General features: G+C 32.2%; 1 protein-coding gene across 1 annotated transcript in view; it reads right to left on the reverse strand.

Moving 5' to 3' along the window:
- Positions 1-7,760: 7,760 nt before the first annotated feature.
- LOC120353359 (protein outspread-like) overlaps positions 7,761-23,727 on the reverse strand; it is a 254,806-nt gene continuing 238,839 nt past the window's right edge. The window contains exons 4-5 of the mRNA XM_039436714.1: positions 10,719-10,910; positions 7,761-7,900 (exon numbers count right to left, since the gene is read on the reverse strand). Coding sequence (XP_039292648.1) covers positions 7,790-7,900; positions 10,719-10,910 — 303 coding nt within the window. The 3' untranslated portion in view covers positions 7,761-7,789. The remainder of the gene's footprint in view (positions 7,901-10,718; positions 10,911-23,727) is intronic.

Below are 23,727 nucleotides of genomic sequence, written 5' to 3' on the forward strand. Positions count from 1 at the left end.
TTGCGCCACAGCTCTTGATTTATTTTTATTATTTGTGTAGTTGTTTTGCAAGTTATTTGTATATTTGTATTGTGTCTTGTGGGTATGTAAATGATTGAATGAATTGATTGAAATTAATTGATTGAAAAGTTATTTATTTATGAGAACAAGATATACCCATCTTTCGGCTGGGTAGCCATCCTCAGATTGTGATCTTAAAAAAAAGGAAAGTGATTTGAACATTGGAGATATTATATCACCCGTCCTACAATAATTGCCGATAATCACAAAACAGGTTGAAAATTGGTGGGTGGTCTACATCTACACTTCAAGAACGAACACTTACAGCTTGTACATAATATGCAATGGGACACAATAAATTCAAACATTTATAAAATATAATTATAGTACCCTTTTTTAAAATATTAATAAAATAATAGATTAAAAATACAAATTATAACAACTAGTTTCAGTGAAAAAAAAAAATTTTTAAACCTGAAGATGGTGTGGATATGATAATGGATTAAATAAAAAATATTTTTTAAACCTGAAGATGGTGTGGTGGATCACTGCAACTAGTTGTTATAATTTTTATTTTTAATCTATTATTTTATTAATTTCAAAAATGGGTAGCCTACTATAATTCTATTTTATGAATAAAAATGAGTAGCCCTGTACGAGTATGCATACATTTTAAATTTTAAGAGAATTCAAACATATATTTTAGAAAATATTATATGCGTCCTAGAATTGCCGATGATCATGAACCATTTGTCGGTAGTCTAAAGAACGAACACTTGTAGCGTGTACATAACATGCAATGAGACAAAATGAATACATGTAACATGTAAAGCCTCCAGTACATGTATGCAATGTGACATGTAACAACGTCTACAATAATAATTTCCAACCAGTTAGAAAGTGAGACATATACAGAACATTGTGTGCGTGTGTGAGTGTGTTTTCTCCAGTTAAATTTCTTGTCACATCTTGGAGACAGGATAAAACTGGTGATAACGATGCAATCTAGGATGCATAACACATTTTTTCCGACATTTTCTTTTACAGAATGCAACCGCCGTTACATCAGATGCACTTAGACTAATGCAACGCCTCTAATCACTAAACGATTTCAGCAAAGAAACTTTCATTGCATTTTGAACAGACTTCATTACAGAGAACATGGTTATGCAGAATGAGGAAATTCATTTTTCAAATTAATATGTATAAGCGTAGTTCATCCATTATCAATATTTTAATAGGGCTACTTAAATATTTAATTAAAATAATTAAATTTAATCAAAATAATTATTTTTATTTAAGTTTATAGATAAGCATTTTTAGTTGAGTTCTGAATGTATTTCACTCCTGTTTGCAGACAGTATTTTTCTTAAGCAAACAGTATCGTATTCAATGATCTGTAATATCATTTGTATAATTGAATTTGTCATGTAAGTGATATCATTGAATAAAACTTGATTTGATTTGAATTGATATAGAAATAATTACACAGTAGGCCTAACCTTTTTTCAAACATTTTTATTAGTGTTTATATAAACATTTGTAAAAAGCTACTATGCAGTTATTTCTTTATTAATTTATAGTTCATTCAATCTACCTGTAATAATTGACTATATTTCTACGATATAAAAAAATATTCACGATCTAGAATGGTAGATCGGAATAACTGGAATTTATACATTGCTGTAGAATTTATAAAAAAATTATTTTAAATGTCGTTGTGAAATAATAATTACATGAGTAATGTAGAGTACAGATATTTATGAAAATAAATTCTTAAAAACTTTATTATTAAACCCTTTATTATTATTTAATATATACTAACTTTAATATATTTCAACGATAGTTACGAACTTAGGCCATTTTCACTAGTCGTTGAAATATTTTAAAGTTTTTAATAATAAAGGACTACAAGTTTTTATATTTTTTTATTAATTTGTACAAAAGGAGCCCATCCATATAAGTGAAGTATTTTTATGAAAATAATTATATCTACAAGAACTCTTAAAATAATGTAATAGTATTACATGAAAAAAAACAATTCATCTAAGTTTATGGCATGAAATAGAAGTTGGTAGTTTATTTATAGAAGTTTTTCGGTTTATCTTTTGATAGTTTGACACCTTGTGAGACCGGACTCAAAATAAAGTAACTGGAATGCTATAATTGCTGGATAGTTGAAAAAAAGCAATTTAAAATGGCGTCGTACCATAATTACATAAAAATGTATTATTGGAAAGGTGACTGGCAGGAATATTGCATTTTGCAAGTGAAATTAATAATTCTTGGTGAGAGTCAATTGAAGATGTGATTGAAATTAACTAGAAAGGTATGTCTAGTCTCTAGTACAAATTCTTCGAGTGAACGTTTGATTGAGATTTTTTATGATCAACAATATTTTACTTATTGTGAAATTTTATTTTCCAAATGAACTTTTTTTGAAAGTAGAGAATAAGTACAAGAATAATTTATTTGGTTGAAAGTTTCTTATTAAAAAAATATTTCTTTGATAAATGAAATATCAAATGACCTTTCCTAGAAAGTAATTATTGTAAGAAGCATCTCTTATCTCAAGCAATTTTTTTCAGAATCAAACTGCAATTTTCGAGTGAAAATTTCAATCTGACTACAAAATATATCTGGTCTTTTCATGCTTCAGCTGTCTTTCTTTCAATTACTTTCCCCAATCTTCCTTCTATTTCTCTTATTGTTCAACTCTTCTTTCTTCACTGATTTCTTTTATAGATTTCACGTTTATCAACGTTCTTCTCTCTCCTGGATTTTCAGTTCCATTAATACTAACATTTATATATATTTTTCTATTTATTGTAATGAACACAATTCCGATGAAAATTGTAAAGAAAGAACAAAATTAATTCATGGACAAGTTATGACAATAATCATAATCATTTATTAGTTCAATTACGATAAATTTTTATTCACATTTTCCAAAGTGTCACATCCCATCAAATCTTTTCTCAAAACCCGTCTCACCCCAAGGATATATACTATCTACTATATACTATATACTATCCTTGGTCTTACCCTACTGATTCCCTTACATCAGTATTTCTCAACTTCACACACAGACTCGTTTCTAGGTGAGGAGAACTATTCCATAAAATTATAGTATAATTTTCATTTTTCAAAAGTTAGTAACTTGTTGCTTTTATGAGAATAAAACCTTTTCATTCATTAATTTTCTTTCACCTCCTCTATCATCAAATCATCATTGTATCTGTCTGTATCTGTATCTGTTCACCTTTCTTACTTTTATTCCATCATCTCCTTATCATCAAAAATCATTAACTCCCTTCTCTCCATTACCTTCTGCTACTTATTACCCATATCTATTCCATCTCCCCATTTATCACTGGTGTCTCTTCTATAGTCAGCTTCACTTTAAACCGTCAGCATTAGTTGATGTTAAAATCACTATATCTCCGTCTGAATTGGTTCAACTCCGTTGAGCATGCTGATTTAATCAGCTGCGCTGATCTCTGATCAACTGTTACTCTCATCAACTATAGTGAGGTCCACTTTATAATGGCAGTAGGAAAAGATAGGAGTACAGCGATGCCGATTCTCTGCCTTCTGTAGAGGTAGCTGATACCGGCATATCTTATGTAATATTAACTGTTTATTCTTGTTTGGAATAATCAGTTATATTCCATTTTTCAAGAAAATATATTTTTTGAGTAACAATGATTAATTGTTATATTTCCATAATTGATATAAAATATTTTGTTAATTAATTATATTTCTACATTGTTGAAAAATTATCTGGCGACGATTGCAGAGCTAGGAAAGGATAGTGCTATCTGCTTTGTCGAATGGTAGACAAGAATAGCAACTCCAATGTTGATCAAATACTGTCATTATAATGTGGACCTTACTATAGGAATATGATACAAAGATGATACAAGGATGATATAGACAAGGTTACCAACACCAATTTCGATCAAATACAGCCATTATAACATGTTCCACACTATACCACCTCATTATTTTCCGCACTGTTCACCATGAATTATTATCAACCAAAAGTTGACTCCAACTTTGTTACTTTCTGCTCTAGTGAGATTCACTAACAACTGTCAGTATTCCTCATAAATAACATCAATGCTTCCCATTCATCCAATGCTGACAGTTTGAAGTGAACCACAAAACACCAACCACTCCAAGATTCAATTCATCAATTAAAATCAGTCTGTGAAAGTGTATCAACGGACTCCAATAGTAGTCTAAATATTATGGGTGACTGTTCTTGTCTATGTCTTCCTATAACGAGGTCCACGATATAATGGCAGTGTTTGATTAGCAATCGTATTGCTATCCTTGTCTGCCATTCAACAAAGCTGATAGCGCTATCTCTTCCTCGCTTTACTCTGTTGCCAGATCGCCTTTTAACCATGTAGAATTAATTTATATTGCAACTCACACCTACGCACAGGGTTTCTTTGCAGGCGTAGATTCTTATTTTATATCTTTTTTTGTCTTGAAAGTGTTGTATATTTTTTTGAGAATCAATAATAATTTGAATTTGAAATGTGCAAGTTACAATCAATGTCTATTTGTAGGTAATTGTATATTGCATACTCTGATGATTGTATTCTATTGTACAAGTATTTGTATGTGATTTTTGGCAATAAATTCAATTCAATATTATTATTAATTAACAAAATTAAATTATGAAACTTCATTATGGAACTATTAAAAAATATAATTTCTTGCTTAATAAAATATAATTTATTATTTTAAACGAGAATGAACAGTTAATATTACATCAATAAACCTGTATCAGCTACCATTTATAGAAGGCGGAGGAGCGGCAACGTTGTTCTCCTATCTTTCTCCACTGCCATTATAACGTGGACCTCACTATAGTTTTGCATGCATACTCAACAGTGAGATTCACCCTATACTGTCAGCATTGAAAGAATGGGAATTATCTATGTTATCTATCAGGAAGGCTGTCAGTTGTAAGTGAATATCTCACTAAAGATTGGATGAACTTTCCTAACCTTTTTGTTTCTTCAGTAATTGTCTCTGTTTCTCGTTATTGATTTATCTTTGCGGTTGAGACTCTTATCTGTTAATCTACATTTCCTTCACTCTTTGAATCTCTTATGATAATCTACATATTCTCTAGACTTCTATCTCCCATCTACCACTATACTTATCTATCTACAACTTTTTGCTCAACTCATCTATTTCGTGTCAAGAATCTGATTTTATTTTCAATTCCTGACTGTTTTTCCACCTAAGGAAGGCAAGAATTTTATTAGTAACTTTTTTCATGTACGCATCATTTTCATGATAGATTCAAGGATCAGATTTTATTTTGAATTCCTGGCTGTTTTTACCATCTAATGAAGGTAAGATACTAGAATTTTACTAGCAACATTGAATTTGGCCGGGCTCTCAACTCATGGATAGACAGACCATGGATTATAAAATGTGATTCTATACTTACATTGATTACATGGAGAGTTGATTACAGAGAGTATAATTTTACAACCTATACTCTCTAAGATAAATATCAAATCTTCATCTCAATATTAATTTCATAATTCACTAGCAACTAGCATTTTTGTAGCAGTTAGCTACATTTTAAGTTACAATGCACTTATATCTAAGCCAGAATAAATTATCTAACAAACATGAAAAATATATCAAGCAATGATCTTTGAAATTAGAAATTTGAGATACAAGAATGGGATTATCAGTGTAGGATGATATCAGATAATAGGATGTTAATTGCTGAGTTCAAATTTTGGATTGGAGCAGTTTTGGGCGAATGTGTCTGTTGTCTATATTAACATTATTTATTGTATGTTACATAAATAGAATTACTTTTTTATTCAATCACTTGGCGAAGTTTGGACAGTAATGTCAACTCTACCACTTGACCACGAAATGTTATATTATCAAGTATTATTTTTTTTTAAAAAATGGGTTTTGAATATTGATGATATGTTGATAATGAAATGAATGTTTGAGATACCCATATATCAAACATATGAATTAAACAGCTTCCATCTCCTTTCAAGTTACTTGGGCAGCAATCAAACACAGAATGACGCAACATTAAAAACCAATTACCAAAAAAATCCAACCACATTTTTCAAGTGTCAACAACACAGCTAATAACCATCAACAGTCGGCACCTAAACAAATTACAGACGAAAAAATCGAAGAAAGTGAAATTGATTCATAACAAATTGTTAATGGGAATAACCAGTTCTTTTTTCAAGGCGTCAGCTTTCACAACACAATTTCGGACAGGTGGTCTACGAAATTTGAAGCATTGGAGTGTATGGGAGGTCACACACCGAGGAGTTGTGTTTCATTTTGTTTCATCAATGTTTCATTAGGAGGAAATGAAACATTCAAACTTATATGGAAATTTCTTTCTTACAGAGTAGAAATTTTGAGTCCTGTATAGAGTCTGTGCTAGTGAAGAAGTCTTCCGATGTTTTAGTGAAACTTTTACAGATGTTTACTAGTTTTAGTATAATTGTAGAAAATTACTGATACACTTTTGTTTCATTTTTATCCTATACTATTTAAACGAGCAATTTCTGTTGATATGTTTAAATAATGTTTAGATATTTATAATTATGTTTGTATTTCACCGGATCTCGAAAACGGCTCTATCGATTCTCACGAAATTCAGAACATAGTAGGTTTATAATATAAGAAATTCGATTGCACTAGGTCTCATCCCTGGTAAAACTCGCTGAAGGACATTATTGAGGACATAAAGGATAATTATTATTCATCCTTGGAAAAACAGATGATAATAACTATTTCGTCGTCTGCTGATGATGGAAGTGAGTGAGCGAGTTCATGTGTGTGGGACTGTGTCAAAATTATGACTCAGCTGTTGAACTTTTGTAATCATTCAATAGTTGTCGGTTGTAAAAAAGCCGGGTCATTTTTAATCCTGATTTATTCCATTAGAACCATCTTTTTGGAATGGTCTTCTCTGATTTGGTTCACGTTAAATTAATCAGGATTAAAATTTAACCGGTTCTTGTGCAACCGGGCCTTTGTGAGGGAAATTTTTGCTATCCTCTGAGAACTAATCTCAATTCACTGTGATTAGATAGAACATTTCTGTATGAACTATGAATATTATTATAATTTCTTCTTTCGTAATACATTTTTTATGCTTTTGTACTCCAGAGCGAAGCTCGGTCCCCGATATTGTAAAAATAAGTGCTGAAAACTAGTCGTGTTCATAAAAAATAAAACAAAAGGGTACCAGTAATTTTCTGTAATTAAACATTCCATTAGAACCATCTTTTTGAAATGATCTTCTCTGATTTGGTTCACGTGAAATTAATCATGATTAAAATTTAACCGGCTCTTGTGCAACCGGGCCTTTGTGAGGGAAATTTTTGCATTCCTCTGGGAATCAATCTTAATTCACTGTAATTAGATAGAACATTTTCTGTATGAACTATAAATATTATTATAATTTCTTCTTTCGTAATACATACATTCAAGCAGTTTCCTAAAATCACTTTACTTATATGGGCTACTAAGCTACTTTATTCGACTTAATGAAAACAATATAAAACTTGTAGTACCCTTTAGCTTTAAAATATGTTTAAGGGTACTAAAAGTTTTATATTGTTTTAATTATATTCAAGCAGCCCTATTCCCTATTAAAATAATTTGAATCAAGTATATTGTCCCTAAACTATATTGAATACACCCCAGATATGTACGACTATTTGATCATTGGATTTTGTCCCAAAAAATGAAAAATATATACGTATTAAAATTCTGTTTGTTTTGAAAAAATACCTCTGACTGGTGACTGGATTATGGACGCACTTGACAGAGATGTTTGACTGCCAGGAAAGGTAGCATTCCTTTTGTGTCTTCCCTGAAAAATAAAAAAACAACACATTCATTAATGCTGAATGATTGCTTATTTCCATACATCATAATTGATTCATTTATATTCAATATTGAGTAAATTAGGTTCTATCGATTAAGTTCAAAACTTGCTCTTCCAAACTGTCCTGTCTAATTTATTATGATTAATGCCAGCTATTTCGGTCTTTATAGCATAACGTTCATTAATTCGATGACATTGACGCTTTTATGAAATAGAACATAGGTTTCATTTTCATTATTATTATTATTAGCGTTTGGCTATGAATGGTGGGGTTTATGTGTATGTAAATATGTAGAAATATATGTAGGAATATATGTAGATTCAATCTGAAATATATGTAACAATATCCTGCAATATATGTAGAAATCAATCTGAAAAAACAAACCAATTTTCATTATAAGAAGCTACCGCAATAAATAAAAACTATATAGCCTCCTCTATGACCCATGACGAATGAACTACGTTAACGTACGTTAGGTACGTTAACTAATTAATCTATTGCATAGATTATGTTCCAAGAACCTGTCCAATAGATTAGAAAAAGAAAAAAAATGAAAAAAAAAATTATTTATTGCACAACCTTAACGTGTGTAGTTCGAGTGCAGCCTGTTAACGTACATAAGCAAATTAGAAGTTTAGGAAGAACTTTCACACAATCTCTACGCTCCTGAACCTCAGTATCCTAAAACCTGATTTCATTATTGTTTTGGCAGAATGAAACCATAGAGAAAAGATGGCATAAGAAGATATCCCTTGGTATAGGTCGTTTATGTCCCAAATTTCAAGCCGATTTTTTGTAAACTCAAGTCGACTACTGTCTATTATTACAATTTTGGCCGAGTGAGAGTGTAAGAACGGCACAATATGAGTATAGTCTCTATAAATAATGATTCTATAGTCTCTGTGAATATGAGAGACTACCATCGTCACATAGCTTCACAAAAGAGAAAAACTACGACTATCGGCTTGAGGGAAATTTGGAACATAAACGCTCTATACCGTGGGATATTTTCTTATGCTATCTTCTCTCTATGTTATCACTATTAATGATACAGTATCACCATAAATGATACAGAATCACCATAAATGATACAGTATCACCACAAAATGATACAGTATCACCACACATTGTACAGTATAACCATAAAACGACTTGATTGATCAAGTGTGATTGACAAAATGATACAGTATCACCACAAGATGATACAGTATCAACACATAATGATACCGTATCATCTGAACTTGATACAAAACCTGTCAAAATTTGATACAAAACTTCCAAACTTGGAATGAATTCTACAAACAATGGGATATCTTCTTATGCTACATTTTCTCTATGATAAAAACTGATTTGAACTAAAATGATTCTAGGCTTGTCTCTATAAATATGAGAGACTACCAGCGTCACATAGCTTCACAAAAAAGAAATGCCTCGACTATCGATCGGCTTGAGTTAACAGTGAAATTTAACAGCTCTATTCCATGCGATATCTTCTTATGCTATCTTTTCTTTATGGTATCACCATGAATGATACAGTATCAACACAAAATGATACAGTATCACCACAGATGACAGCAAATGATGCAATATCATTTCAACTTGATACACAAAATCAAAATTTGATACAAAACTTCCAAAATTGGAATAAATTCTACAAACCATGGGACATCTTCTTATGTTATCTTTTCTCTACGGCATCACCATAAATGATAAAGTATCACCACAAAATGATATATTATTACCACAAAATGATACAGTATCAGTACACATGGTACAGTATGAACAAAAAAATGATACAGTAACGTCTCAACTTGATACACAATATCAAAATTTGATAAAAACTTCTAAACTTAGAATGAATTCTACAAACCATGGAATATCTTCTTATGATATATTTTCTTTATGGTATCACCATGAATGATACAGTATCATTACACCACAAAATGATACAGTATCAGTACACATGGTACAGTATGAACAAAAATGATACAGTAACGTCTCAACTTGATACACAATATCAAAATTGATAAAAACTTCTAAACTTAGAATGAATTCTACAAACCATGGAATATCTCCTTATGATATATTTTCTTTATGGTATCACCATGAATGATACAGTATCATTACACCACAAAATGATACAGTATCAGTACACATGGTACAGTATGAACAAAAAATGATACAGTAACGTCTCAACTTGATACACAATATCAAAATTTGATAAAAACTTCTAAACTTAGAATGAATTCTACAAACCATGGAATATCTCCTTATGATATATTTTCTTTATGGTATCACCATGAATGATACAGTATCATTACACCACAAAATGATACAGTATATCACCATACATGATTCTGTGTCAACGCAAAATGATACAGTATCACCACAAAATGATACAGAATTACCACAAAATGATACAGTATATCACCACATATGATACAGTATCACCAGAAGATGATACAGTATCAACAAAATGATACAGTATCAACAAAAAATGATACAGTATCATCTCAACTTGATACACAAAACCAAAATTCGATACAAAACTTCCAAACTTAGAATGAATTCTACAAACCATGGATATCTTCTTATGCTATCTTTTCTCTACAGTATCACTATAAAAATGATACACTATCACCATACATAGTACCGTACAGTATCAACACAAAATTATAAAAGCCGACATCATCTCAACTTGATACACAAAAACAGAATTTGATACAAAACTTTGAATGAATTCTACAAACCATCTTCTTATGCTATATTTTCTCTATGATTTGATTTGATTGCCGAACTGACCTTTGACCTTGGAAAGACAGAGAGGACGTCAGCCCACCAGCGCGCCTCCTCGCGACACGTGCCTTTGACAAAGTGACACGTGTCCTCAGCTGTGCGGATCAGCAGACTAAACGCGTTGCCAGTCAGCTCCTCTCCATCAGCCACCTCCACCACCTTGTTCATGTCGATGCTGCATTGTGGCACTGTTTCCGGCTAAAACACACACAAAACACAACAAATTAATACAAGAAATTGGAAAAAAAGATTGCATTATTTTTCAAAATAAATTATTGAAAGTTTTTATTTTTTGAAAAATTTTCATATTTGATTAATTTTCCCTAATTTTCAAGTTTAGTTTTTCAGACTGATTCCTTCTACATCAAGGCAAAATTAAGCCAAAAAAGGCTTATGAAAACGCCAAAACGCTAAAGGAAAACTGATTCCTTCTACAACAAGGCAAAATAAATTGATACTGATTCCCTCTATATCAAGGCAAAATTAAGAACATCTGAACAAACATAAAACAAACATAAGGTCATTTCCACTTTACACTATCTCTGCTGCGCATGTCCAACCCAAGTCCGAAGTAAATTTGCACGGACTATGCTACGCTGAAATACATCCTATCTCCCAATGTAAATCCAAGCTACATATCTGCCCCGTTCACATCAGCCTAGCTTAGCTCAGTTTGAAGAGACCCATACATTAACTAACATTATGAAAGTAGTAGACATGAGAAAGAGACAGTCACGTGTTTCGGATGAAATGGCGAAACAAGTTGAATCGTCGGTCAAGGATGCCTAAAGGGTAATCTTCAAGTCAAGTCGGAGGCCTGAAATTGATCAGTGCAACCTGAAAACTAAGACACCTAAATCAGGTCACTCGGCATTTTATCTATTTATGAGAAATACACGCCATGAATGTTTTGGGGGCAATTCACGCAAAAATTCCATAATTTACTCATAGATTAGTTCAAATGTTTTTGAGACAAAACTCAGAAATTAATTCAAATATTTTTCGGAAGCTCAACTTTGGCTTATGGGTAGCAAATGAGATAAGAACAACCATGCACTTGGCAGGATTCAAACCCAGGGCATAAATGTTTTGGGGACAATTCACGTATAAATTCCATAATTTACTCATAGATTAAGTCAAATGTTTTTCGGAAACAAAACTCATAATTTCACTCATAAATTAGATCACATGATTTTTGGAAGCTCAACTTGTGCTTATGGGTAGCAAATGAGATAAGAATAACCATGCACTTGGCAGGATTCAAACCCAGGGCATAAATGTTTTGGGGACAATTCACGTATAAATTTCATAATTTACTCATAGATTAAGTCAAATGTTTTTCGGATACAAAACTCATAATTTCGCTCATAAATTAGATCACATGATTTTTGGAAGCTCAACTTGTGCTTATGGGTAGCAAATGAGATAAGAACAATCATGCACTTGGTAGGATTCGAACCCAGGACAGTTCCGGCAACAGAAATCAAAGTAGATAACATATCATACTACTGTTCCACCTCAGTCCCATATTCAACTTCTAATTATCCTTTCTTCTTCGGTGGCCCCACAGCACAAATCGAGCCCTGGCCTCCTCAATCCTGCCTCTCCAACCATATCGATCCCTTGCCTCCGCCCACCAATTTCTCAAATGAAGTATATCTCTTGCATTATTTTCTTATTATCCTTTACTTGTTTATATTATGCCGTGTGTAAGAAGTATACTATACAAATTCAACATATTCGCAAACGGTACCAAAAATGAATTCCAGTTTCAAAGACCGCTTTGAAATATTTCCATTATAATCTCAGGCCGTCATACTGCAACGTTAGTAGACAGAAGGTTGATCACTCACAGGTGTAAGATTCGAAGTGGTGGGGGGAATGCCAGCGTGACGTCACGTGTAGTAAAAATGTGATAGAGTAACCACACTGAGCATACAGTTTATTCACTGTATCTTCAAATACATCGTCGTTTAATCCCCTCAAGATTGACCTAGAACTTAAAAATTCTCCATACTTATAGCGATTGAATCACGGATTCTAATGATGTTGTTAAATATTTCAAGTTCATTCAACTTGTATGAATAAAGTTAAGTTGAAAGTTTTTCAAGAATCTAAAAACGTGACACGAAAAAGTTAATAGGCTGGAAAAGCGTTAGTAGACAACTTTGTACTATTATAATTTCAGATTAACCCATAAAAAATCTTGATAAACCAATGCATTGCAATAAACCGATAAAACGATCCCAATGAATCCGAAGAATTTCATTCATATAAATGCACTGAACACAAGCTGGTATCGAGCACATGTTCTACGAGAATCAAAATATCTCATCCCCGAAATTCACAAGCTGATGTATAGCCAAACTACAAAATATAAACACGACCTAGAAGATGAAGAAACTTTAAGGGTTTGAAAGGGAAGGTTGAGAGATGGGTTTTTTGCTTTTATATGGCAAAATACTTGTATTATTCAAATGTTTTGATAATTATTGTAAAGCAGAAACAGAAATCTTGCATATCAGGAAATGTTTGTGTTATATAATTTGACTATACGTCACCATATATGATTTTCAAGAATGCGATATTCTGCCTACTCTGTACTACAGCCTACGTCACGGCTGCAGTTCCCCCACTCCAATTGCATTTAAACTAAAATACTATAGATGAGTGACCAACCTTCTGTCTACTAACTTTGGTCATACTGTACATGAGTCCCATACAGTATATGTTCGTATTTCATAAGTCCTTTATATATCCGTAACTGCAAGTATGTTTCTATTGATGGTTAAAAGGATGATGATGATGATGAAGACTACACCACGATGATGAAGATCATGAAAAGAAAAGAGTATGATGATGATGATGATGATGATGATGATGATGATGAAGATCATAATGATGATGATGATGATGATGATGATGAAGATCATAATGATGACTAGCATCCAACTCTAGTGAATAACTGAATATTAGCGATGATTAGTATGAAAAACCGGGTGTGGTTTCCCCTCAGATATGTTGTTGATTGTATGCTAGTAGGCAGCATATGTATAGATATAAATAACATACTATTATAGGTGGTAGGTTCTAGAGATGCATCACAGGGAGATCCACTTCATACTGTCAGCATTCCTTATGGAAAAACACCATTGCCTACCATTCAACCAATGCTGACAGTTTGGATTTGAATTTCCACAAACTACTACCGAAACAGGTCCGAGGTCTGTCCGTTATTTTTGCTGCTTGTTTTGGTTTTCGTTTAGCTCCTCTCCTCGTCAAATTATTTCCTTTTCACACACATGTTTCTTCCAGTTTCCAGTCATTTTCGCCCAGATTTCATCTTTCTTTTCCGTGTTGAATAGAAAAAACTTAGGTTTTCGAGGATACGGGTTTTTAATACAGATTGATTTTAAATAGTTGTATTTCACTATAATTTTTGTGTTATATGGGTATCCATTCAGATATTTTTGTGGGAAATTTTGAAAAGATTCTGAAGTTTTGATACGGGTTTTAAATACAGATTGATCTAAAGTTCTTGTAGCTTACGAAATTTTTGCCTTGCATGAGCTTCTTTTCCAGGTCGTTGAGTGAAAATTTCAACAAAATCTTGAGTTCTGTAATATGGGTTTTGAATACAGATTGATTCAAAATTGTTGAAGTTTACTACCTGTATGATATTCCTTTCATATGAGTTTCTTTCCCAGGTATCTGGTGAGAAAATTTGTAATGACTCGGAGGTTTTTATATGGGTTTTTAATAAGGATTTATCCAAAGTTATAATTTACTGTGACTTTATTTGTTGAACTTTGGTTCATTTTCCTAATTCGAGTTCAAGCTTTATGATCAACTATATCTTGTTAGTCACTGCATTCAGTAAAAAGTGTTTTTCATTAGAAAAATAAAAAATTCTTAATACAGTTAGTCAGTTAATGTAATTACTAGTTCTTGAATAACATACCTAAGTATCTAAAATACACTTGGGATAATAAAATTCAAAGCTGTATCCAATGACTTAACCTTAGAGATAAGGTTTTTAGAAGACACTATACTGGAGGCTTTATAGTGTATTTGAACTTTAATTAATTTCAATTCAAGTGACGCATTTAAACTCAAGTGGGTGAATTGCAAATATAAGTTTACACTTTTCATCCATAAAAGACAGCGGAATGCATTTACACAAAATATAATTAAGTGGGAATAACGAACATTAATTACAAACTTGAATCATCTTCTAGCACTTGAGAACATACGCTATAAATTTCCGTTATATCATTAAATAGACTTCAAATGTCTGGCAAGTTATAACAGTAATACAGACAGGCAGACTTTATGATGTCCTTATTTAGAGCTCGCAAGGTTTACACTCATTAATTATTATTTTCAGCTTGCAGCCGACATTGAATTTCACAAATATCACATACACATGTATAATTACATGCATTTTGAAAAGTATATATGTACACACCTCCCGAAAAACAAGTCTTGAAACACTGAGAAAAGCATCAACTTTCTATGATAAATACAATTTGCATATTCAAATTAATAGATGTGGGTTATTATCTCACTGTTAAGGGCTTGGCTTTGAGATTGTATCACACTTTTCCTGTTTTATTTTCATTATCAAGACATCAAAAAAGGCGAGACATCATTTTTGAGACTTGTACAAGTGAATGCTTTTAATAACGGCCTTGGCTTTGCAATCAATAACAACAACACTTTTAGAATATATATTGATTGCTTCTTCCAGGTCAGTTTGAATTTCCGACGTTTTTATATGGGTTTTTAATACGGATTTATCCAAATTTATAATTTACTGTGACTTTATTTGTTGAACTTTGGTTCATTTTCCTAATTCGAGTTCAAGCTTTAAGATCAACTATATCTTGTTAGTTACTGCATTCAGTAAAAAGTGTTTTTCATTAGAAATATAAAAAATTCTTAATACAGTTAGTCAGTTAATGTAATTACTAGTTCTTGAATAACATACCTAAGTATCTAAAATACACTTGGGATAATAAAATTCAAAGCTGTATCCAATGACTTAACCTTATATGAGATAAGGTTTTCAGAAGACACTATACTGGAGGCTTTATAGTCAATTTGAACTTTAATTAATTTCAATTCAAGTGACGCATTTACACTAAAGTGGGTGAATTGCAAATATAAGTTTACACTTTTATCCATAAAGGACAGCGGAATGCATTTACACAAAATATTATTAAGTGGGAATAACGAACATTAATTACAAACTTGAATCATCATTCTTCTAGCACTTGAGAACATACGCTATAAATTTCCGTTATATCATTAAATAGACTTCAAATGTCTGGCAAGTTATAACAGTAATACAGACAGGCAGACTTTATGATGTCCTTATTTAGAGCTCGCAAGGTTTACACTCATTAATTATTATTTTCAGCTTGCAGCCGACATTGAATTTCACAAATATCACATACACATGTATAATTACATGCATTTTTAAAAGTATATATGTACACACCTCCCGAAAAACAAGTCTTGAAACACTGAGAAAAGCATCAACTTTCTATGATAAATACAATTTGCATATTCAAATTAATAGATGTGGGTTATTATCTCACTGTTAAGGGCTTGGCTTTGAGATTGTATCACACTTTTCCTGTTTTATTTTCATTATCAAGACATCAAAAAAGGCGAGACATCATTTTTGAGACTTGTACAAGTGAATGCTTTTAATAACGACCTTGGCTTTGCAATCAATAACAACAACACTTTTAGAATATAATATTGATTGCTTCTTCCAGGTCAGTTTGAATTTCCGACGTTTTATCAATATCGTTAAATGGATATATTTATGGCTACCTGAATTTATGACCTAGGTGTAACGTTTATGGGCCAATTAAAATGATCTTGTAGAACGAGTGAAATAATTAAATAGTCCCATAAACATGTCGATTGCTACTGTTGAATCGTGATTTAGATCATTTGAATGAATGATAAATAATGGTGATCTAGTTTTGTAGTTTTTCTTTATGATTGGTTAACAATCGTTCAATCATTTATTTAATAACCTATGTTAGTATTGTTATTTATTGAATTTTTTTTTTTATTATTTATTGAACTGTTGCATGAAATTGAGAGTAGAGATTCAATATTGAGGAAGGAAGAATAAAATCAATATTATTTCAAAAAATATCATTTTCTTTTAATTATTAAGAGACTTTCACAAAATATCGAAATGACAAATTTACAAACAATTGAATACTCAAAACTAATAATGAATTTGCTATGCATATACTATGCTATGCTACACTACTGTTATATTTGTATAATTATATTAAATCGTTATTATTCTCGTATTACACGTGTCTGATTACAGTCAGAATATACCCTTTTTTAATATACTGTAGTGAGTTACTTACAGCATATAGAAAAGATAATTTTCTATATCAATAATAATAAATAAGTAGATAAATAAATATGAATAATAAAGACCATTAATTAGGAGGCCCAAATATCAAAGGTAACACCCTCCCTCTCTCATCAAATTACACTAGATAAAGGTCTATAGGAAACCCAAAAGTTTTTATCAACCACCCCCCCTCCCATTTTAGAATCCTGGCTACACTACTGTTATATTTGTATAATTATATTACATCGTTATTATTATTTCGTATTATACATGTCTGATTACAGTCAGAATATTATTTTCATAAGTTTTAATGGGGTTTTTCATGGTCGCTCAGCCAGGCTCAGTGGGAATAGTCCCTGTAAATCTTATGGGAATTATATTTTCACTGTAGCGGTCACTGCCTCAGATACAGTAGGCTACTGATAAGTAGGAATCCGTCTTAAAGTATGGAATGAAGCCAAATAATGCAATATTGAGGAAGAAAACAAATACAATATACTATATACGATATTCTTCATTCTTTATTCTTTATTGATTGATATAATAAGTATACATCATATAAATGATAGGGAGAGGAAAAATAAGGTAACCTTGTGCTAATCCTCTCCCCAATTTAGATATGGTTACACATAGTCCGAAATAGGTTAAGTCTTGTAGCTCTTCACTTCGCAAAATTTTCAGACCACTAATATGTTCACAAAGTAAATTTTCAAATTTAGATGCTTCAAAACAAAAAATAGAACAGATATTTCACATTATTATCACTTGAATAGAGAAGATTCATATATTAAAGAAATAATTTTGAAAAAGAACCGAAAGTATATAGAAAAGTATAAAGTATATAGTATATACTATATAACTACAAATTAAAACCCTTCCACAGTATGGAATGAAGCAAAAAGTATGGAATGAAGCAAAATAATGCAATATTGAAGGAGAAAATTAAACAAATAACTACAAGTACAAATAATCAATCAAATAACAAATAACTAATTTATCAAGTACAAATAACTACAAATTTAAACACCGACAAAGGGAAGATAATGAAACATTATTATACATCATACTGAATACTCTAAGATTAAAACTGGAATTATTGTAGCCAGTAATCCTATAAATTAGATATAAGTTGGATACCTCTACTTAACTGTAATGAGATTCTCTTCAAATTATTGTCAGCACTCCTTATGATAAAATGCTTCCAATTCAACTAATGCTGACAGATTGGAATGAATCTCATAAAATTACAAAATGAGGTTTTTCTATTGACATTGACAGTACTGTATGTAAGAGAGAGAGCAATAATCCTTTATGACCTTGTGGGTGAGAATGATTGATTACTTTCTGATGATACAGTAGAAGAAGGATGGAAAAAAGAAAGGAAAAAGAGAAGAAGACAAATGAATACTCAGGAGAGAAAGAGGGAAGATCAGAAAGAGCAAGGTAGGAAATTAAAGATGAAGGTGGAGTACACCACTGTACGAGTATGTTAACATTATATTCGTTCACATATACGCATACTTATATTCGTATATTATACGTATACTTATAGTATACGTGTATGTTGCCTTAATAAAGGTTATTATTCGATTCAATTCAAAGTACTACAGTGGAGAATACTGGTAATTAGACCAAACAAGCGAGCGAATCTCGTATGAGATTGCAATTCAATTGAATTATTGATTATTGTTTCGCCCTTGCTATTGAAATCATTATTGATGGACTTGAACTTATAATCAATGCAACAGACTTGTGCATGATGAGAGTATCTATCTGCTTCATGAAGATACAAAAGAGAATGAGAAGGAGAAGGAAAAAAACAAGGAGGAGGAGGAGGAGGAGAAGGTGTAGAAAAAGAAAAAGAGAAAAAACAAGGAGGACAAAGAGTGGTAGGAGGAGGAGGAGAAGAAGGACGAGAAAAATAAATATAACAAGGAGGAGGAGGAGGAGGAGTAGTAGGAGAAGGAGAAGAGGAGGAGGAGGAGGATGAGGAGGAGGCGGAGACGGTGGAGGAGGGGGAGGAGGAGGGGGAGGGGGAGGAGGAGGAGGAGGAGGAGGAGGAGGAGGAGGAGGAGGAGGAGGAGGAGGAGGAGGAGGTGATGAAGGGTGATGAGAAGGAGAATGAGGAGGATGTAAAGGAGAAGTAGGAGGGGATAAGGTAAAGGAGAAAGAGGAGGGAAGGATGAGTGAAAGGGAAGAAGAAGAAGAAAGTATCATGAAATTCATTTCAGAATCATCGATCTCATCATTATACAGTTGTTAGGTTTGGTGAACACGTATTATGATAATTCCATCCAACATCGATTGAAATCAATGCACTACAAGACAAAAGTGATCTGATATGAACCACATGCATAATTGATGAAATTATTCATGGCCACATTGTTGTCTTTGTTATAGGGAGAAATTGGATGTGTGTAGGCGGGTAATAATATCAGAAATCGCAACAGAATAAAGAAGGCCCATTTTTTCCCAACTAGATCCGGTATGAGGTTGTAGACTTGAAGAAAATTACGTATCATCGTTATTATTTTAATCAGCGGATAAACATTGATTGATTCCGGAATGACGACTATTGGAGGTAGGAAAACCCATCTTTTTCTGGTAAAATTTCTTCTCATCAAAAACAGTATGAAACAATCAATTACCGTACATATTTTCGTATTGAAACGACAAAAATACTGTATTTCAATACAAAATGCTCATTATTTCGATTAGAAAATTGATTGCGTAAAAACGCTCAGTATAGAACTAAACTGAATTCAATTTTCTAATCGAAATAATGAGCATTCTACTTATAAACAAAGATCTGAGCCAGCTGGTGACAGGACAATAACGCTGGAGACATACGAGGTCTGCTATCTCTCCATAGTGAATGATTTAATAGAATCAACAGTTACCAACAGTTTGCAATTGGATAATCACATTTTCTCGAATTTCGAGCTTATTTTCAATTTTAGGTGAAAATGTTGCTGAGCATTAATTGTAGAGTTTTTCATGCTCAATCTTTTCCACTCAAAATGTTTTTGTTTAAATTGTATCTGAAGCCTGATAATTGGGAATCTAAAATCAAACTTTGCATAGATGGGGCGGAGCTCCTGAAATTTTTACAGATATGGGACTTGTGGCAGTTGATACAGCTTATCAATAACTATTTTAGGTATGAATTTAATCAAAATCGTTGGAGCCGTTTTTGAGAAAATCGCAAAAAACCCTGTTTTTGTCAACATTTCCTCCATTTTAGCCTTGAAACGTATAGAAATTTAGAAATTGGGGTACCTTAATTTTTTTCGGAAAGCAATACTTTACTTACCTATGGTAACGTGGCAAGGAAAGTAATATGTAGGCTACGGTAATTGATTCTGGTATAAAGATGGGTATACAATATACACCGGGGATTTGCAGTCTAAGAACAACATACTGTAGTTATCTATTTTGGATTTACCATAACCAAAATGAAAAACAACATGAGAGAATTCACTGAAGAATGATCTTTTCAAGTAAGCTACAACAGTACTTTATTAAAAATATACTACATGCTCTTCCATTTAAAGTATTTTTAAATTCATTTACCTGAATGCATACATACAAGAGAATTTACAAAGCTCTTTGTGTTTTGTATGTACAGAGTTAATTTCGTAGTATATTGAAAGTAGGCCTGAAAGTATTTATTCAACATTGGATGAAAACCACCCTTGCACTTTTCTTCAAAAATAACTTTAGAAGTGAACTGAAATGTCTTTCATACTTTTTGAGTCGTTTTTGGGCATCAAAGGTATTACCGACTCTCAGAAATCTGTTCATTGTACATCAATTCCTATACTCTGATAATAACTCTGATTGTTCATTCTGACAATTCCTATACTCTGATAAGAGTTCAGGTAAGATAAGGAGTTCAACACTTGATAATGCAATCTTTCTCCTGACTTAATTACATAATTAATTATTTTTGTAGAATCTAATAGTAGTCAACTCCTGGCAGACGGCCTGAAGGCCATTGCTGTATAAAATTTATCAAGTTATTATATATTTTTTTGTTGTTGTGGTTGATGTCAATAAAGATTTTTTGAATTATTATTATTATTATTATTATTATACTCTGATAAGAGTCTCTATAGTGAGGTCCACGTTATAATGACAGTATTTGTTCAACTTTGGTTTTGCTATCCTTGTCTATCATTCGACAAAGCCGATGGTACTATCCTTTTCTAGGTCCACAACGATGACAATTATGTTTTCGACAGTGAAGAATATAATTAATTAATGCAGAGAATCGACATCACTATTCTTCTATCTTTTTCCACTGCCATTATAACGTGGACCACACTATAGGGAGCAATTGGAAACAAACAAACAATCATTATACGTATAAAATGTATTCAAATACATTACAGTACAACAAACTTATTGTTGTAAAAAATTATTAAAATCCAAAATTATTGAATTGTAAATTTGAAGCATTCTTTCAGAATGTAATGGCATAACATAGCTTGAAAAAAATCAGACTTTACTCTGGGATATGATGTCATGTGAACCAAGTTGCGAGGTGAAACATTTTTTCTTACAACTTTCTTCGAGGCCTAAACTGGCTTCCTTCTCCTCCGCCTCCTACTCCTCCTCTTCCTTCCTTTCGTATTCTTCCTCTTCTTCTTCCCAGCTGTCATCAGGTTCGTTCACCTCGTCTTATTGATCAATATTCGGCTTCTGCATTCTTTCTCTCTTTCTCGCTCAATCGCATTCTTTACAAATGAAACCTTACAACTTGTTTTCTCCTACCCTCCTCCCTCAAACCTATATTCACTTTTTTGAATAATTTTTTTCTCTTTTTTTATACTCTATTTCTCACACATTCTACTGTTGTGTTATCGTTTGTATCTTTGCATTCCTTGTATTCCCTTCCTTCCTTATTTTCTGATCATTTCTTAATTTCATAACTTTTCTCCTTACACTCTGTTCCTGCAAATTTAGAACAGCAGTATACAAACTCAAATCTTCGTGTTTCCTTTCAAATTAAACATAATTTTTTTAAATCATGGTTTATCTATCCTTATCCTGTACATTATTCGTGATATCCTTTCTCATATTTTATATCTTCTTTCTCTTGTTACACAATGTTTCTTCCACATTTTGCAAATTTAGAGCAAATTCCTTTTTTTCTCTTCGTTTTCTATTCATCCTCCCTCTTTTTCTTCCAATCATTTTCCACTTTTTATCTTTCATCCCTCTCCTTTCACATTCCGTTGAGCAAGATCTCATTATGTCTTCCCTTCTTTTCCTTCCAAATCATCCTCCCTTTCACCCTATCATTTTCTTCTAGGCTCTAGAATTGAGAAGTTTTTATATTGACATGTAGCATGGTTACACATATCATGACATATATCATGACACACATATTGCCACGGTAGTGGAAGATGAATGGACCTACACTCTAGTTTTAGGTGGGTTACGAACCACCTGGAACTGAATTTTCAGCTCATAACTTTGTGTTGACAGAGCTTTTCCCAGCTAGACTATTTTCGAACTATTTCTTCTTTTAGTTATATTCTCTCAGTATTGTCTATACAGTATTTGCAGTTAAATATTGCAAGTCTAATATTCTTAGCATATTATTTAGAATCTCAATTCAATAGATAACAAATCATTTATCTAAATATTTTCAAGTATTGGTAAGTAAAACTCCAGCAATTTAAATGTCCAATATATAGTGCGGTAGCCAGCCTATATATAGGTATAACACACAAATAATGTGTGTAAAATTTACGGTAAATTTTATGAGGCCCAAGTAGAAGTGGAAAAGCCGATGACCCATTCGATTTATGGTATTTATAAGCTAAAAATAAACTGAAAGAGAGAGAAAATTAGGAAGAAAGGAAGTGCATCTATGAGAATAGAGAGAGAGAGAGTGAGTGAGAGAAGATCTGTGATTGAAAAAAGGATAAAAATCATGTCGAATATTTACAAACAGCCCAAGCGGTGAAGCGCGCATGCAGAGAATCGACATCACTATTCTTCTATCTTTTTCCACTGCCATTATAACGTGGACCACACTATAGGGAGCAATTGGAAACAAACAAACAATCATTATACGTATAAAATGTATTCAAATACATTACAGTACAACAAACTTATCATTGTTGTAAAAAATGATTGAAATCCAAAATTATTGAATTATTGTGAATTTGAAGCATTCTTTTTGAATGTAGTGGCATAACAAGCTTGAAAAAATCAGACTTTACTCTGGGATATGATGTCATGTGAACCAAGTTGCGAGGTGAAACATTTTTTCTTACAACTTTCTTCGAGGCCTAAACTGGCTTCCTTCTTCTCCTCCTCCGCCTCCTACTCCTCCTCTTCCTTCCTTTCGTATTCTTCCTCTTCTTCTTCCCAGCTGTCATCAGGTTCGTTCACCTCGTCTTATTGATCAATATTCGGCTTCTGCATTCTTTCTCTCTTTCTCGCTCAATCGCATTCTTTACAAATGAAACCTTACAACTTGTTTTCTCCTACCCTCCTCCCTCAAACCTATATTCACTTTTTTGAATAGTTTTTTTCTCTTTTTTTATACTCTATTTCTCACACATTCTACTGTTGTGTTATCGTTTGTATCTTTGCATTCCTTGT

Source organism: Nilaparvata lugens, chromosome 10 (assembly GCF_014356525.2).
Source record: "Nilaparvata lugens isolate BPH chromosome 10, ASM1435652v1, whole genome shotgun sequence".
Taxonomy (NCBI): Eukaryota; Metazoa; Arthropoda; class Insecta; order Hemiptera; family Delphacidae; genus Nilaparvata; species Nilaparvata lugens.